The 19,413-nt window shown below is 36.4% G+C and overlaps 1 protein-coding gene across 4 annotated transcripts; it reads right to left on the reverse strand.

The window, feature by feature from the left end:
• Window positions 1-9: 9 nt before the first annotated feature.
• On the reverse strand, window positions 10-14,938 carry trim25 (tripartite motif containing 25). 4 transcript variants are annotated; one of them, XM_051898103.1, is made up of 11 exons: window positions 14,263-14,936; window positions 5,109-5,204; window positions 4,681-4,914; window positions 4,253-4,421; window positions 4,112-4,138; window positions 3,888-3,950; window positions 3,717-3,782; window positions 3,561-3,620; window positions 3,242-3,340; window positions 2,270-2,329; window positions 10-2,181 (listed from the first exon to the last, which is right to left on the reverse strand). In XM_051898103.1, exons 1-11 carry the CDS (start codon window positions 14,854-14,856, stop codon window positions 1,649-1,651), a joined length of 2,001 nt encoding a protein of 666 aa, XP_051754063.1. In that variant the 5' UTR covers window positions 14,857-14,936; the 3' UTR covers window positions 10-1,648. The 4 variants fall into 4 exon arrangements, with proteins under 4 accessions (XP_051754063.1, XP_051754064.1, XP_051754065.1 ...); XM_051898104.1 differs by lacking the exon at window positions 4,112-4,138 and having other exon boundaries at window positions 14,263-14,937; XM_051898105.1 differs by lacking the exon at window positions 3,242-3,340 and having other exon boundaries at window positions 14,263-14,937.
• Window positions 14,939-19,413: the final 4,475 nt, after the last annotated feature.

Genomic DNA, 19,413 nt, shown 5'->3' on the forward strand with positions numbered 1-19,413 from the left:
AATTACAAATTTTGTTTAAATATTTGGTTTATTTTATTATTATTATTATTATTAAACATTTTATTGTTCAGCACTGAAAACAAAGTGAGCTGCACAAATGAACAATCACCATTTCTGAAGCAGAATTAATTCAATTTATCTTAATATCACAAGTTTGATAAATACAACAGACAATGAGAGAAAGAATAATACATCTAGATAATATTAAATGTATTCTTATATGAGACATGGGTTCATGCCTTTATCAGCATCATTCTGATATTTTACTTTATGTATATTCTTCCCACTTTGAAAAAAACTCAAATATTTTCATTTTTTTCATATTATTGAAATATTTCAGATGCCATATTAACCACAATTGTAATATTGCATAAATCAAACAATAGATGCTTTACTACAGAACTTCCTGAGCTATACATAATATTTCCTTACTGCAAAGTGAAAGCTGTTTTTATTTTGTGATTCAAAAAAAAAAAAAAAAAATTTGACCCTTATGACTGGCTTTGTGGTCCAGTTCAGTTATCATACCAATGATTTTATATAGTATTTTTTTTTTTTTCACCTAATTTTTTAATGCCCATTAAACTGATACAATGACTACACAACATTATAGATTTGTTATAACAGTTTAGTTTACAGGTAAATATGACTACTGCTATGATTAATGTTTCAAAATAAATTCTTCATGTGAAACACTTGTTAGATTGACAGAATTGCACATGCTTTAAAACAATTCTGACTGGAGCCAGACTTTGGTCAGGAACCAAGACAACTCTTATCTGGAGCACAATGGCAGTGGACTTTGCCCATGTGATAAAACCAACAAATGTCAGGAGTAATCATATCATGAAGGTAAACACTTCAAACAACTCACATCTAAAATCTGCAACTTAATAGAATTCCGAATTATAACTCTCTGTAATACTTGATTTTGGTTGACACTCTGTTGAGGTTTATTTTGCATTAATGACAGATTGTATTAGCCTTTAGATACACATTCATCCATCAATCATCAATTTACAAGACCCATACCGTAATCATATAATAAAACACACCAAATTAATAAAAAGAGGGAAAGATCCCCCATAAATGAACGTTGTCATCATTTAGTCACCCTTGTGAGTTCCTTTTATTCAACAGAAATTAAGATTTTTTTTTTTTTTACTTTTAATACATTAACAATTTTTGTCCATCCATTGAAAGTCAAAGCAACCTTTAAACATTTCATAAAGATATTGTACAAGACAACTAATTCATATTAATTGAGCAGTTTAATCCAAGTCTTCTAAAGAGACATGATCATTTTATATGCTAAACAGACTTAATTTAGGATTTTATTCACATATGAACATTAATCAACACACATACATAAAGCACATCAAACATTCAACCGTGCTTACTTGATGCACAAAAACAAACCTCGTTAGTACTCTTGGAAGTTCAAACGTGCTTGCTTTGAGGATTGTGATGTAAGAACAATATTCACTGGATGTCTTTATGAACTTGAAACTTAAAAATTCTTGTAGTGTGGACTTTCAATAGATGGACAAAATGAGAGAGAGAGAATATAAAAAATATATTCTTTGTGCCCCAAAGATGAATGAAACATCAACTAATAAAAATTAATATCAGTTCACCTTATACAGTTTCAGTTGTTGAGCTTGCACAGAGAGATAGAAGAACCATTTGAGAAGATCCAGAAAGCTGGATAAACAGCCTCAGTGAAAGGGAAGACAAAGGTGTGGAAGGGGTAGGCCCGGTCCTGCACATTATAGAAAGTTGCACTTCCCTGATCGCAGTCCAGCAGGACACCCACACGGCTTGGGTTGGGATTTTCCAACACCGTCTCGATGCTGTTGTGCCATGCTGAAAGCTTCACGTTAAACCACTCCACACACCAGGATTCTGCATTACGCCCCAGGCGGCTAGTGGGACCCTTGCGGTCGATTCTTCCGTATGCAAGGCCCAATCCACAGAAGTTGTTACTGCTCATTTTGATCTCCCAGTAATGACGGCCTTGGGAGAAACCCTTTGTGCAGAGCACCTGGGAACAGACAGAAAAGCGAAGGGGGATATCTGGATAGTGAGAAGGGTCATCCGAGACTGTCGCTTTGGTGTTGTTTTCAGTCAGGGAAATCCGCTTGTGAGCTGTTCTGAAATCAAAATTGAGGATAGTGCCATCTAGACAGGAGAAACATACAAGTCAATAAATGTCAATGGAGAAGAAGATGGACAAGTGGATAAAATGTAAACTATGTCTTAAACTCACATTTAAGAAGGTCACTCCTTTTAGCAGAGTTTTGCACAGCTGGTGAACTAAGAGGCTGAGCTGTAATGAGAAAGATGAATTGAGTCCAAAGGGAATGAAAGGTTTGCTCATTTTATTCTTACATTAGTATAACAAATCTAACCAATCAGGGGTGCATTTCCCAACAGCATTGATAGCCAAATATGATTGCAATTTTCGCTGTTACTAACATAGTTTGGTGATTTGCCATTTCCTGAAACCAGATTTTCAACGGACATTTGAAAACAGCATCGCAAACGTGTGGTTGGAGCTACAGCTCTGTGATAGTGAAGTAGCCCTGAGAAGCCAGGTTCATTACAGTGAAATTACATTGTGAAAAAAGCTGCTAACTAATTGCATATATACAGGAGCAAAGTGTACCAATTACTGCATAACATGATAAAACAAAATTATTTTTGCTTTCTGTTGTTTGTGCAAATTATCTATATTAATTTTAAATTAATTGCAAACATATCCAAGTTGCTATGATCAGATGCTTTTCTTATGCTTTATTAAAAAATGCTTGCCGTTTTCTCAAGTTTTTTTGTGTTTATTTTGATATTGAGAAAAAAGTGTGCAGAACATATTCACATATTCATCAAACCATCGCTCTCAGCAGAGTGGGCTTCGGATTTTCTCTAACAGTATATTGCTGCAAAGGTATTTCAAACTTCATTTTACTCTTAAACAAAGAACGAAAAAGAACTTCGCTGTGAGTATATCGGGACCCTTACGTTGTTGTACGGGAAACTAACCCCTGGGAAATTCGATTATTTCAAAATGGTTGGTTTAAAATTAATAAATAAATTGAATAATGGTCTGATATATTTTGATTGACTGATTGATTGATTGATTGATTGATTGCTTCTAGAGTAGAATCTATTCTGAAATTACAATGAGCACAGACAAAAAATCAAATTAAGGAGGGCATGAACAAGAATTTTTTCCACATACATATGTCAAGTATGTCTACAGTTTTAGGTCTGAGGTCAAGCAAGTTTTCCATGCTTTTGGAGAAACCAGGATTTATTCCTTTAGGGGGATTCCTGGATCCTGGCAAAGAAGATACATGTCATGTTAGAATCATTTCTAAGAAATATTAATTTGATCCACATTCCTTTTCAGAAAAATATGAGAATATCTCTGTGAACCATAAGGCCCCTCCTTGTCCAGTCCAATCACTAGGTGTGAATATGTTCTACACATATAATGCTAATCAGACAAACAGAAATAGAATAAAATAATGAACATATGGAGGGTGGTCAGAACTTACTGTTTGACTTCTGGTCTTTACGGTCTTTGGGATCTTTCAGCTCTTTATTAACATTCTTGGCTATTGGGGAAAAAAGAACAATGAGAGAAAGATGTACATATATATATATATATATATATATATATATATACACACACACACACGCACTTGACTTACATTTCTGTTTAGCTCCTAGAGCCTTGGTTTTGGGAGCGCGAGCTGGACTGGGAGACCTTATACGTGCTGAAATATATTGAGAGAATAATGACAAAATAGTGGATGGATGGATTTAGGTTATACTGAATCAGGAAAAACAGCCTATTCACTTGCAAGGGAGTTACAACTTACACATGTCTCTTGGATTTGGAAGGAGTGCAGGAGTCTCACAAGGGATTCCCGGGAATTGGTTTCCTAGAGGATTAGAGGACTAGTTCACATCTTCTGCCAGCAGCTTTATTAAGGATAACCTCAACAACATACAATCAGGCAACATAATCATTTGCATAAACATGTTTTTATATGATTAGTATGTTCCAGATTTCCACACCAATCATTTCAAAAGACAATCTCACCTGCACCAAGAACAGATTTTTCAAACTCTGTAAAAACATATGTCAGAACTCTTAGCATGCGCTAAGACTATGGTGTTGCTGTATACTGAACTTACTGCAAAACATGCTGCACATTTTATACAAGCTCCCGCACTAACACACCTGGTTTAAGTACAAAGATTCTGTTCTCTGCTGGCTGCTCCATTAATTTAGTGATCCATTCCTTCAGTACAACTGCAGAGGAATGGTAAGCTATCACCTCTTTACCTTCCACAGTCATACGAGGGTTATAGGGCTCAAAATTTACCACTGAGGGCAAATCCACAGAGGCCTGTGACAGAGAATGTGAAAGAATAAAAAGAATAAAAAAGAAGAAGAAGAATTCAAAAATATATAAGCAGCATCAAACAACATTGAGGTTAGGTATAAAACTGATCAAATATGAGAGCTCATGTTGAATTGTCTTGAAATGACAAGCATGCTCTTACACTCCCCCCCACCGCTCCACAAGATTTGATTATATATATCTAAGGTACAAATAAGAGTTCTAAAGCAGAAAAGTGTTTATTCAAATTCATACTCTGGATCACCTTTAAGAATGTGAGAGATTGAGACTGATCCAGCAGACTGTTGATCTCAGATTTGGTCCTATTCATCTTCTCAACGTTCTCATTAAATTTCTTCATCAAGGAGACCAGTTTGCTCTGACCTTTCTCCTGTTCCTTATCAATAGCAATCATGGCCTCTTTCTCATCACGGTCGATCACTTCTCTGATCTGCCTGTATTCTGCCTCAAGAATACGTTTGCGGGTTACAGCTAATTCCTGGGAAAGTAACACCAAAGAAAATGTAAGCCCAAAGTATAAACTCCATCTTATGGAGCTCCTGACGTTTGAGATGCAAGGACAGAATGTAATGCATGATGGTGGGTAAAGAGACATGCACATCTTGCATCCTATCATCTTACATCCGAATCATTCTGCTCAAGATACCCAAAGAAAAATGAACATATACTAACTTTTAATTTTGTTTGTTGCTCCTTCATCTGTGTGATAACCTGCTGATTTTTGTCAGTTTTGACTTCCAAGACGTTGAGCTTGTCAGTCAGGTCAGTCTGAAAGAGTTTCAAGAATAACAGGACACATATTATTTTAGAGAATCCCTTCAATGCTGAATGATTCAAACCACACAATCCTACACAATTTTTTATATGTTAAATAAACATTATTGGACATTATTGGACACTATGCTTAAGCTGTAATGAGAAAAAAAAAGAGGAAATAAAAATTTGGGGTGATCACATCCTGAGCAAATGGTCATCAATTATAGAATGGGAATAGGTGTAGGACACTGAGAACCATCTCAGACAATGAGGTGTCTCAACTTTATTAACATACAGACCAGAGCTATTACAACAGGAGCAACTTAATTTACTTTAGGAGTGGTAAACTATAACAGGATAAAAGGTTTGAGATGTCTGGGGTTCACTGCTACGTTGCAATAAACATCTTCATTAAGATCTTCAACGTCCTCATTATTTTTTCTTATTTCCTGAAACCAGATTTTCAATGAACAATGTATGGCAAACTTGTGTGGTTGGAGCAACAGCTCTTGAACTGTGATAGTAGCCCTGAGAAGCCATGTTTGTTACAGAGGAATTACGTTGTGAAAAAAGCTGCTGACTAAATGAACTGCATATAATGTATACAGGAGTAAAGTGTACGCCAATTACATACTGTATAATGTGATAAAAATGGCTTTCTACTGTTTGTGCAAATGAACTATATTACTTTGATTGCTTTCTTGAACTGATTAATAAGCAGAAGTTAATACACCACCTGCACTTGACATAACGAAACATTTGTGACTAGATAGTTAATCGCTTCTGTATTTTTGAAGTAATTATTGACATACAGACGTGGACAAAATTGTTGGTACCCTTGATAAATATGATCAAAGATGACTGTAAAATAAATCTGTATCCTTTTGATCTTTAATTCATAAAATTAGCAAAAATCTAACCTTTCATTGAAGGAAAAGAATTGAAAATGAAATAAATGTTTTTCTCCAAAACACGTTGGCCACAATTATTGGCACCCCTAGAATTTTTTATGAGTAAAATATCTCTGAAGTATATTCCCATTCATATTTACATTTTTTTTAGCACACCAGGGTGATCATGAACATGAAATTGTCCAGCAATGACTTCCTGTTCCACAGGAGTATAAACATGAGGAAACACAAAGGCCAAATTCCCTTAATCATTCATTACAATGGGTAAAATCAAAGAATATAGTTCTGATGTGCAGCAAAAGATTGTTGAGCTTACAAAATAGAAAGTGGCTGTACGAAAATAGCTAAAGCATTGAAAATCCCCATTTCCACTATCAGGGCAATAATAAAGAAGTTCCAATTAACTAAAGATGTTACAAATCTGCCTGGAAGAGGACGTGTGTCTAAATCGTCCTAATGCACGGTGAGGAGGAGAGTTTGAGTGGCCAAAGACTCTCCAAGGGTCACAGCTGGAGAATTGCAGAGATTAGTTGAGTCTTGAGTCTCAGAAAGCCTAAAAAAATTATCAAACAGCACCTACATCCCCACAAGTTGTTTGGGAGGATTTCGAGAAAAATCCTCTGCTTTCATTCAGAAACAATCTTCAGCATATTCAGTTGTCAGACAAGACTGGAACTTCAAACGGGACCAGCTTCTATGGTCAGATGAAACTAGAAAAAGAGCTTTTTGGCAGCAAACCCACCAGATGGGTTTGGTGCACACATGGATAAAAAGTACCCCATGCCCACGGTTAAATATAGTGCTGGTTCTTTAATGTTGTGGGCCTATTTTTCTGCTAGAGGTCCTGGACATCTTGTTCAGATACATGGTATCATGGATTCTATCAAATACCAACAGATAAAAAATCAAAAACTGACCGCTTCTGCTAGAAATCCAATAATGGGCTGTGGTTGGATATTCCATCAGGACAATGATCCAAAACAAACATCAAAACCAACACAAAAACGTGTCACTGAGCACAAAATGAAGCTTCTGCCATGGCCATCCCAGTCCCCTGACCTGAACCCTAAAGAAAATGAGTGGAGTGAACTGAAGAGAAGAAGCACCAACATGGAGCTGGGAATCTGAAGGATTTGTAGAGATTCTGCATGAAGGAATGGTCTCTGATCTCTTGTCAGGTGTTCTCCAAACTCATCAGGCATTATAGGTGAAGACTCAGAGCTGTTATCTTTGCAAACAGAGGTTGCAAAAAGTATTGAACAAAAGGGTGCCAATAATTGTGGCCAACGTGTTTTGGAGAAAAACATTTATTTCATAATGTGATTTTCCCCCCACTTTCAATTATTTTCCTTCAATGAAAGGTTATATTTTTGCTAATTTTATGAATTAAAGATCAAATTGATAAACAATGCAGATTTATTTTTACAGTCATCTTTGATCATATTTATCAAGGGTACCAACAATTTTGTCCACATCTGTACATAATTAGTGACATGACTTAGAAATGACATTACAGAATTCACATTGTAATGCTTATGCTGCACCACTGTTCAGTAGGCTTACAACAGCAGACATCCCACCTCACCCCGGAAGATCCAGGAGTCTCCCGCATAGATAGTGGTCCCTGATGCCAGCAGATTATACAATATGCCAAAAATCGAATGCGCCTTCTGTGCGACCATTTGCGTTCATATTTTCCAAGTGGTACTCACTGCAGAGTCAAAGGACGTCCAGCTCCACCTCTCTTGGCGTCTAATTGGGTGGAGGGATAGATTTGTGGGTATAGGGTTAGTGTGTGGTTGGATATTCTAGCTCCACCCATTAGGCCCAAATTACATTCGCTCCTCCTCGCTCCACCCATTTGCTCTGCAGTGAGCAGCCTCTAGGTGGCTTACGTGAATGAATATATGAACAATATCACACTATATCAGCACGCTGTGATTATGGCTACAGTCGAATCGCAGCCTTGCTGATATACAGAAAAGCCATATTGCACGGCTACGTGTGAGATATTGCATTTATACAAGAGTTTGATGGCATAAGTGAGTAAATAATAAGAAACAACAACTTTAAAAACCTTCTTTTGTGCAGAACTACTTCCTTTCACCACAGATTCAAATCTCAAGTTGACAGTTTAACAGTTTTGACCAAGCCTCCGTTACTAATTCTAAAACGTCATGTTAGAACTAGTAACACTTCATTGAAGTTGCTTCAGTGAAGCTTATTGTATTATGTAGAGTATTATGAAATTATGAGAAACCCTTTTTGCAGAACTACTTCCTTCTATGGGAATGCCACAGATTCAAATCTCAAGTTGACAGTTTAACAGTTGTGACCAAGCCTCCGTTACTAATTCTAAAATGTCACTTTAGAACGATTCATTAAAGTTGAGTCGCTTCATTGAAGCTTATTATATAGAGTATTTTGGTATTATGAGAGAGGAATCGACTAAACTTGTGTATTACCTGCATCTGATATAGTATTAAGAATATATATATATAGTATTATTCCTTTTTAGAAAGAAATAGTATCTGTGAGGATTTCCAGTCAGGATTTAGACCGTACCATAGTACTGAGACTGCTCTCATTAGAGTTACTAATGATTTGCTCTTATCATCAGATCGTGGTTGTATCTCTCTATTAGTGTTACTGGATCTTAGTGCTGCATTTGACACTATTGATCACAATATTCTTTTAAATAGACTCGAAAATTATGTTGGCATTAGTAGAATTGCACTGTCATGGTTTAAATCATACTTATCTGACTGTTATCAGTTTGTAGTAGTAAACAAAGAGATGTCATATCGATCACAAGTTCAATATGGAGTACCGCAAGGCTCAGTACTAGGACCGTTGCTGTTCACTCTGTACATGCTACCCTTGGGATATATCATTCGGAAGCATGGCGTTAGTTTTCACTGTTACGCTGATGATACTCAGCTCTATATTTCTTCACGCCCTGACAAAACTTACCAATTCACAAAATTAACGGAATGCATAGCTGATATAAAAAATTGGATGACCAGTAATTTCCTACTACTAAATTCAGAAAAAACAGAGATTCTAATTTTTGGACCAAAAACTTCTTCACATAATAACCTAGAATACTGTCTAACACTTGATGGCTGCTCTGTTAAGTCTTCGTCGTCAGTTAGGAACCTGGGTGTGCTCTTTGATACCAATCTTTCATTTGAAGGCCATGTTTCTAGCATCTGTAAAACCGCATTCTTCCATCTTAAAAATATATCTAAACTATGACATATGCTCTCAATGACAAATGCAGAACAGTTAGTTCATGCGTTCATGACCTCAAGGCTAGATTACTGTAATGCTGTACTGGGTGGTTGTTCTGCTCGCCTGTTAAACAAACTACAGCTCATACAAAATGCAGCAGCTAGAGTTCTTACTAGAACTAGGAAGTATGACCATATTAGCCCAGTTCTGTCAACACTGCATTGGCTTCCTGTTAAACATCGTATAGATTTTAAAATCTTGCTAATTACTTACAAAGCACTAAATGGTTTAGCTCCCCAAGTACCTGAGCGAGCTCTTAATGCATTATAGTCCTTCACGTCTATTGCGATCTCAGAATTCAGGCCAGCTGATAATACCTAGAATATCAAAATCAACTGCAGGCGGTAGATCCTTCTCCTATTTGGCACCTAAACTTTGGAACAATCTTCCTAGCATTGTTCGGGAAGCAGACACACTCTGTCAGTTTAAATCTAGACTAAAAACGCATCTCTTTAACCTGGCATACACAACACATTATCAATTTATTTTTTCAAATCCGTTAAAGGATTATTAGGCTGCATAAATTAGGTCAGCCGGAACCGGGAACACTTCCTATAACACCAGATGTACTCATTACATCAGAAGAAGAATGGCATCTACGCTAATATTAGTCTTTCTGTTTATCCCGAGGTTTACCGTAGTCAACCGGATCCAGGTGAGATTGAGGACCTACGCCTTGACACGACCACAACGCACCCCTGAAGTGTCAGCAGAGATTAAGTCAACTAGATCATCCATTGTGAAGGCCTCATCGACACGACAGCCAGTGGCACAGTTCCTCAACAAACCGTCCATACCGGCGTGATGAATACGATGGATTGAACTGGATTGAACTGGAATAAATACTTTGAATGTTGCGATCCTATCTGGCTTATGATAGCTACCTGAATCGTAACAAAGCACTGTTTGCCAGAGGAGAACTGGCCCCCCGACTAAGCCTGGTTTCTCCCAAGGTTTTTTTCTCCATTTTAACACCTATTTGCCACCTGATGTCACCTGTTGGAGTTTGGGTTCCTTGCCGCTGTTGCCTTTGGCTTGCTTAGTTGGGGACACTTGACATTTGACATTTGATATTCAACAGTGCTTTGCATCTGTCTACATTGACAGCATTTTCTTTAAGAGCTGCTGTGCAGCCAAAATTATATACCATTTATCACTGTAAAGCTGCTTTGACACAATCTGCATTGTAAAAAGCGCTATATAAATAAAGGTGACTTGACTTAATTCTTCAGGCCGATGTCCATAATATTATAGGGGAGAGTGGGGTAAAACGTACACTTTTATTGTCATGTGACCATATATTTTGAAACCACCCATTAATCTGTGAAAAGTAAAAGCACATGGGAGGAATGGAAGGCACCCATTTACTTTAAAAACCATTTTTGGCTTGTCAAAGTAAAATTTTAGCAGAACAGATGTAATGGCTGTTACATCAAAGCAAATTTGTCCAGGTCTAAAAATATTTATGATGCATATTGGTGATTAAGTAATGTATAAAACCATGCAAATCATTTAGCTAAATAATAGCCTGAATTTTTAAACTACCTTGTTTTTTCAAAAATGGCAGCTATGTGGCAAAGGGATCCTAATGCTGTGGGGTAAATTGACCCAGAATTTTACCTTACCCCACCATAAGGCACTGAAGTTAAATTAAATCTCTGAAATATAAACTGGTATAATTTCAATGTAATATATATATTTTTTTTAAGTTTATTTGATAGGGACAGTGTACAAGTCCTCCAAATCCTTCTCTGAAAAGAACCAGAAGATGTCTTTCACCAGATTATTATTCATCACTGCAGAAAAGCTACCATGCCAAGAACCTTTTGACTAAAATGTCTATTATTTTCAGTGACATTTATTTATTTATTTATTTATTTATTCATTCATTCATTCATTCATTCATTCTAATTTAATTTTTATTTAATTTTACTCAACAAACTGACTGTTTAGTCTGTTTTTGGGAAGGTTACAACTTTGGTGTTCAACATATTGTTTCAGAAACGCAAAATAATAAAGATATTGAAATTTAAACTTCATTTTGTTGGTTTTATGTTGTTTAAGTTAGCTTTAAGTACAATAAAGCTACAACTATTTGTAAAAGGAAATGTGATTATTAAATTAGTTTTCAAATTTCACATGGGTGTGAATCAGATTCATTTAGATGCAACTTACCCACTGACTTGAATCAACTTACCCCTAACCAGGGGTAAATTGAGCCACAGGAACACTTTTTTTTATAAGAAGCCATATTTTTAGAACCCTTTGTCATTGATGCATTCTGATAATTTAAAATGATTGGAAACATCCTGAAATTACTTTAGATAATTTCATTGTACTTCTGCCTCATTTTCCCTTATCTTGAGGACCACAGAAGTAAAAAAAAAAAAAAAGGCTCATCTTACCCCACTCTCCCTTATCCATTACTTTGAATGTTCGCTGAGGAAAGCGATACTTTGTCTTTGTTATGAAGGTAATATGATGTCATAAATATTCGCATGCGCAGGGTAAGATTTGTGGAAGTACATAAGATTGCATGCGTAAATTAAATTTGCATGCAAGAGAAGTTTTGTAAAGGTGTAAATCGTGTTTCAGGTGTAAGAAAAAATGTGATTTGCAACATTTTACTGTTATTCATAAGTGTAGTTCATGTATTGTGAAACTGCAAAACGGATTGACTGTAGAACCAAGAATCTGTATGAGTAAAAAACAAACTGACATTAAATGACATTTGCAGCATAGGCCAAAATATTCCTGAAATAACCCAATATGTACTGTTCCGTCTTTCTTTTAGCTGCACTTACAGTTTTGGCATGATTCTCTCACTCACTGAGTTTTGCAAGTGCGAGGAGGAAGGCGGGTAGCCAGTCAAATGAGGTTCTCGCTGACTCTCCATTTACTCTTATCTGATTGGTTTAATAAATACATCAGACGCTAGACTCCCATGTATCCTTCTCCTCCATCCTCCTCCTCATCAGCAAGTATCTGCACTAATACATGCAGAATACATGCAGAATTTCACCTGTCTACTGATCAGGGGTGATTCCAGATTTTTTTTTTTTTTTTACTAAAATTTGGTTCAATAATAATTTAACCAACAATAATATTTAATATAATAAACATAATTAACAATAATAATAATTAACATGTTGTAATTTAAGGGGATTTTACAAAATAATATTAAACTATTTACTAAATATTTATCTCTAACTTTTTTCACCATTTATCATTTGTAATACCATAACCTCTAGATGGCTGTATAGCCCTATATACAAATATATAAATTTGATTGTGTGTTCCCTAGTTGCTGGGAACATTAGATTCCCACATAATTAGTTACTTGCATTTTGATATATATTTAGACATTATTAAAGACTACTTTTGTCAAAGTTTTTTTTAAGTGTAAATTAAGTGTAAGCTTTTGCATTAGTCAAATCTCTACACAAAGAAAGCATTTTGTTACTCATACTAGCTACATATAATTACAGTCACACGAAAGTAATCAGAACCAATATTGACAAAATATGCACCATGAACAGAGGCATGATCTGAAAAATTCTACATCAGAAATCAATCAGCGGTTGACAAATTCAAATTTAAGTAGCTTTATTACTGGCATAGTAAAAAGGCTTTATATTGCCAAAGCATAGCGCTCTGATATCATAGTGTTGAGCGTTGTCAAATTAACATTAATTAGTTAAGTTTTAATTAAGATTTAATTAAGTTTTTTTTTTTTTTTTTTTTTTTTTATGTATGTGTGAGTGTAAAGTACTATTCCAGCAGAGAGAATGATGCTGAATTAAATGAAGATAAATGTATTGGCGTCTGGCGCGTTTATTAAACCAATCAGAGAAGAGTAAATCGAAAGTCAGCGAGAACCTCATTTGATTGGCTTTAAGAAGGTAGACCCACCTTCCTCCTCACACTTGCAAAACTGAGTGAGGGAACTGTGCCAAAATATACCCTGTTCCCAATGTACATTCTATCCACCCTATATAGTAGGCTATTGAATATTACTAATGTCACATACTATTTAGGATGGATAGTATGCACATTGAGATTCAACATATAGATTGACATCAGGCATTGACTGATGGTTATTGTAGTTCTAGTCTAAATGTGAATTTAAATGCATTTGCTCATCTCACTTGCACGAAAACATTCACTATTCCTCAAAATTAATAAAAATGCAATCTCAGAATTTTACACAAACATGTAATAATTAACTATATTAAGTTATACAAATATACTTTATGCATTTAACCTCACTTTATTAATGTCTTTGCTGCTGACCTTCAATGATCCAATTCAACCATAGCAAAAATTACTTAAGATTAGATTTAGAAATAAGAGTGTTGAACTTCCTCCTCCTGTATCCTATTTTTCTTTAATCCAGAATGGCAGCACAGCTGAAAGGTTTGTTTGAGCTGCGCCCTCTACTGTACAGACATGCATTTCCTTCAGCGTGAGGCTAATTCATTTCACTTTTGGTGTGAAAGGGTCTTAACATTTGCCAAAAAAAGAACTTTTTTGTTGTTGTTAAAAAACAAACAAGCAAGCCCAGCCCAGGTTAGAAAAAGTAACGCAAAAGTAATGTAACGCATTACTTTTCATAAAAAGTAACTAAGTAACAGGGAGTAACGCAATATTGTAATGCATTACTTTTATCTTTCCCCAACACTGGGTATGGTACTAGAATATAGGCCTACATGTTGTGACATCTCCCGGAAATTACTTTTTGCAGGGTGGGATGTCTGCAATAGCCTAACAGTTTACGCTGTGAAGTCACTTTTCATGTTTAGCCTATGTATCATATTTTTTTCACATCCGTTTACTTTCCAAATAGGTTTAAAGATAGGCCCAACCTTTTGTTTAAAGCGCCGCTCATCTGCGGTGATGAATTCGCAACCTTTATGCACCGACTGCAGACAGTTGGTGCAGATGCAGCTCTGGTGCTGAATGCAGTAGAACTCCATCAGTTTGCCATGATCGGAACAGAGACGCTCCATCAGGTCTGGCAGCGGGTCAGAGAGCTGATGCGCCCGGAAAATTACATTCTCCCGGTGAGGCCTGACATGATCCTCGCAATAAGACGCCATACATGTCAGACAAGTTTTGACCGCTTTGGCTTCCATGCAGCTGTCGCATTTGATTGCATCTGGATCTTTCTTTTTCACCTCAAATGGTTCTTTAACGGGTTCAGGGACACCTGCTTTAATTCTATAGGCATCCAGCACCGCGCTGAGGACGGTGTTCTTCTTGAGTTCGGGTTTAGAGCTGAAAGACATTCGGCACTGAGGGCAGGACAGTGATGATATCCTGTCTTTCCATGTCGCTTCGAGACAGCTGGCGCAGAAGCTGTGTCCACAGATTAAACTCACCGGGTTCTCGAAAAGACATAAACAGATACTGCATGTCAACTCGTCCTCGAGACCCAGTAAAGACATATTTTCCGCCATTGTGAGACGTCGAGGAAGTACCGATCACTAACTACACACAACTGCACCTCAGCAAAAATGAAACTAAACCGGGAGGCGGAGAAACGAAACTTATGTGACGTGTAAAGGTTCACAGAGTAACAAAGCCTAGTCTAAATTATGCTATCACCAGACTGCTACGTTCAAATGTTCTAATACAAAAAATGTTTTAAAGCTGTCTCTGTGCAAAAAGTTTTTATTATTTTTATTATATTTTGCATGAAGGCACAATTTAAACAGTCCTATCATGTTCTTCAAATGTACACAAGAGGACACTGTTTGCTAGTAAAATCGACGTTTTTTATGGTTTTTAAAGAATCGTTTTAGATATTATTTAAAGCAGGGTGGGGAACGTTGATCCTGGAGGGCCATTATCCTGCATAGTTTAGCTTCAACCCTAATTAAACACACCTGAAGCTAATCTTCAGGATTACTAAAGATACAGGCAGGTGAGTGTTATTTTTTTCAGGGTTGGAGCTAAACTCTGCAGGATAATGGCCCTAGGATCAACGTTCCCCACCCCTGATTTAAACTATAATGTCTACGTAAATTAGGGTGTTGATTGTGGTTCTTAATTTCACCAATAAGTTCTCTTCAGCAAATAGCATTCACGGAAAAAGACAACTTTTCTGAATCTGTGATCTCGAGCTAAGCAGGAGACGTGGGTCGAGGTAAAGAGTTGATCTGAAGTTTATCTAAGTCTAAAATAAATTTGTTTAAAATAAACAATTGGCAGGTCTTTATAGGATATTAAATAACCACCTTAAAATAATTAATTTGTATTTAGTTTTCCACAATTTATTTTATATGCTATTTATGAATATCTCATCTAGTTACAGATGGATATTTACAAAGTACATTTACATGTAGGCCACCTATTTATTTGAATTATTCCATTATTTGAATGAATAATGGCCCAACTCTGGCTGAAGTATGCTATCTCTCACTGTTGTTGTCCTTCTACAGACAGAGATATTCCCCCGGTTTCACAGACAAGGCTTAAACTAGTCTCAGATTAAAATGCATGTTTGAACTGTTTTAACTGAAAGCAACTTGCACTGACATAGTATCTTAAAATATGTCAGTGCCATTGTTTTGTCTCAAGATGCACACCAGTAATGTTTCTTTTTAGGGTACATTTATAAAAGCTACTTAAATGTCTTAATTGAACTAAGGCCTAATCCTGGCTTAGTCTAAGCCATGTCTGTGAAACCGGGCCCTTACCATATAATTAATGGTCAACTGCACTCAAGTTCGCACAGTTTCTAGAGAACACCTCCAGAACCTTTGAACATCAACAGATTGCAAAAGGGCCACCCATTTATACTTAGAGAGTGTGTTTAAAACAATAATCTTCTCACATTTGGACATAAATATTTTTTCTATATCACTGATAAATTGAATTTTGCAGCTGACTTATGATTTAACTTACACTTTCTTACAATTTTTGCTAATGCAATGCCACTCTTGTCCCCTGACTTCCCCAACACACATTTTATAGAGTATGAAACTTAGATATGGAGAATAGAGTATGAAACTTAGATTTGGAGAATGATAACTAGTGAATTGTGATGTAATGAGGTTAACTGAGCTTAGTGCTAGTGACTTCACTTTGGAGGCATGGGCGTGAGGGAGATCTGGACTCTCCTGCCCCCCTCAGTCAAGATGAATGGATTTTAATCATGAAATAGAATAGACTATTTTAAAAAATCACAATTGCAGAGTGCATATGCTTTCTAGCATTAATATTAGGCTACTAGCAACATTTTAGTTAAGGACAGCCTGTTTCACAAAGTCATATCTTGATTGACACACGAAATTCCTGTGCCACAAACCAGCTCTACTGAGTAGGCTATGATTTTTTTTTTTAATATAATTATAGATAATTGGTCATAATTACTTAATTATTTCACTGTATTGTTATTGTTTGTCACTGGTTGCAGTTCAGGCTGTCGCAATAAGTGTGTTACGTGTTAGTGAAGCAGTGTTTTTATAGTAAAGCAGACACTGGTGGCTGTATCATGGTAACTTGCCTGTATTCATTGTAAAATCACTGAAATTGTGTAGCTAAGATGTATTTATATCTGGTGGTCTAAAACGTGTTTATTTCATGGATACTGATGAGTCGAATCTTAGAATATGTTGGCCTAGGCAATTTTCCTTTTTTGTTTATGTAGTAAGGGGAGACCGGGGATAAAAGTAACACCTTTTTTTCTGAGCATCGGTAACTCAGTGGTTGTTTTTGATAGATTTCTCAAAATCTGATACATGGTAGCCACATTTGTCTACTACAAATATAACATACTTGGACGTGTACTACACAATCACATATTATATGAGTTAATTCATTTTAAACACAAAGAGTTCCGTTGTTACAAGCTACCCTACTACTGGGGAGAGTTGTAACACTAGCAGATGTAACAATGAGAGGTAATTTTCTGAAATAAGATCCACACAATCTAAATTAATGCAAGAATGTTATTGAAGAACAAAGAATAATCAGTTTTGAATAAAGTGAACAATTTAAATTGACAAAAAATTGTATTACTTTTATTACTTTAAATTTAGCACAAAACAATTGCTGTGTGTGTTATGTGAGTGTTCGTGTCTGTATGTATTCCTTTCATATAAGTGTTCAGTCACTTTCTATGTTATCCACCTATATTTTTATGTGAATTTTGGGATATCACATAAAAAACGCTGGATGGAAATGCCAAGATGCGATATGTGCACAAAAAAACGTATGTGCTCAATTGAGGAGGATAATGGTTTTTATTCGATAAGATTATATGTGCATAAATTATGATGGAATTTATCACATTTACCACATAAATACCTCATTGCGCAACAAAAAACTTGTGACTTAACAGCGGATGTCGCCCTCCAGAAGCTTGCGTTCTGCAAGTGAACGGCGCCTTGTGGTGCCATCCCAAAGGGGCACAAAATCACTCTCATGGACCTTCTCCTGGTCTGTTCCTGGTTGGTGGAATGACCTACCACGCTCTATCCGAGCAGCTGAGTCTTTAGCCATTTTCAAAAAACTGCTAAAGACATATCTTTTTCGTCAACACTTGACCCAGCAATATTAGCACTTTTTATTTTACTTTTCTTTTTTCGATTTTCTATTCTCTTTCTCCATCTATTTGCCTATATATTTATAAAAAAATAAATAAAAAAAAACCTTGCTACGAGCACTTTACTGATGAAACTGTGACTTGACACGGCACTTACATACTGTTGTACTCATGTTGATTTGATTGCTTCTACTATTCTCATTTGTAAGTCGCTTTGGAGAAAAGCGTGTGCTAAATGACTAAATGTCTAAATGTAAATGTGGATGTGATTGATAACTGGATTTAGTGGAATCATCATAAGGGTTTGGTTGTAACATTTTTAATGAACTGTTACAACTATCCCCACCCCAAACAGCCATAACATAGCTAATTGTTATAGCATGTGGGTTTGAAGTTAGCATGAATGCAAAGCATCAAATTAAACTAGAGAAACAGCTGCTTTAGATTTTGTAAGTCAAATAACTGTATCTACAATACAATGATTGCTAGGCAAAAAATAATCTTAATGATAAATTTTACTTTCTTTCCTGAAAATCGGTTTTGTTGGTCTAAATCTACAGTGTTGCTCACTGTAACGAAGCGAGACTCAGGCGGGGATCCATTTGCAAGCTTTATTATAAAAGAACGTGGTCGTACAGGCAGGGTCAAAGCAGGGGCAAACAGGAACAGCAGGGACAGGCAGAATCGTAGTCAGGATACAGGCAATAGTCAGGGCAGGCAGAAAACACTCACAGAACAGTATACCAGGCAAGGATCAAAGGTAGGCAGCAACGGGTCGATAACGGGTAACAGACAGGATCGGAAACAAACAGGCAGACAGGACATAAACGCTCAGAATTGCAACAAGGGTTAACAAGACTTCGCAATGAGGTGGTGTGTGTGTGAGTCTTTTATAGTCCAGGTAATGATCTGCAGGTGTGTGTGGCAATTGGTGATTGGAGTCGAGTGTGCATGTGATTGGAAGGGAGGATTGTGGGAAATGGAGTCCAGGAACTGACAGGAACAGACGGTGATCATGACACTCACAGTCACATGCCACTTCTCCTGTGAGCTCAAAAGGTGATGGGAGTGTATGATATTGATGACATCACCACAGATCTTTTCTGACTTCTCAAACTAATAGTGTTACAACACTCCCCGGTCTCCCCTAATATTATTCAATGCTCTGCCATCTGTGTATTTTCTCAGTAGCTTTTAGTTTCATAGTTGTAATAGCCACAGGTTTGTTTACGGTCCGACAAATATGTGAATGGGCCACATATATATATATATATATATATATATATATATTTTTTTTTTTTTTTTTTCTAGCTAGGGTTCTAGTGGGAATACTTTGCGTTACGTCATCACCCCCTTCAGACTTCCACTTTTCAGTGCTCCTCTGGAACAGGTTGGTCTGCCAGACATGAGCTGAGAGAAAAACTTCCTAACTCTATACAAGATTATCATGTCACTCTTTCTAATT

The sequence above is a fragment of the Ctenopharyngodon idella genome, chromosome 6 (assembly GCF_019924925.1).
Source record: "Ctenopharyngodon idella isolate HZGC_01 chromosome 6, HZGC01, whole genome shotgun sequence".
Taxonomy (NCBI): Eukaryota; Metazoa; Chordata; class Actinopteri; order Cypriniformes; family Xenocyprididae; genus Ctenopharyngodon; species Ctenopharyngodon idella.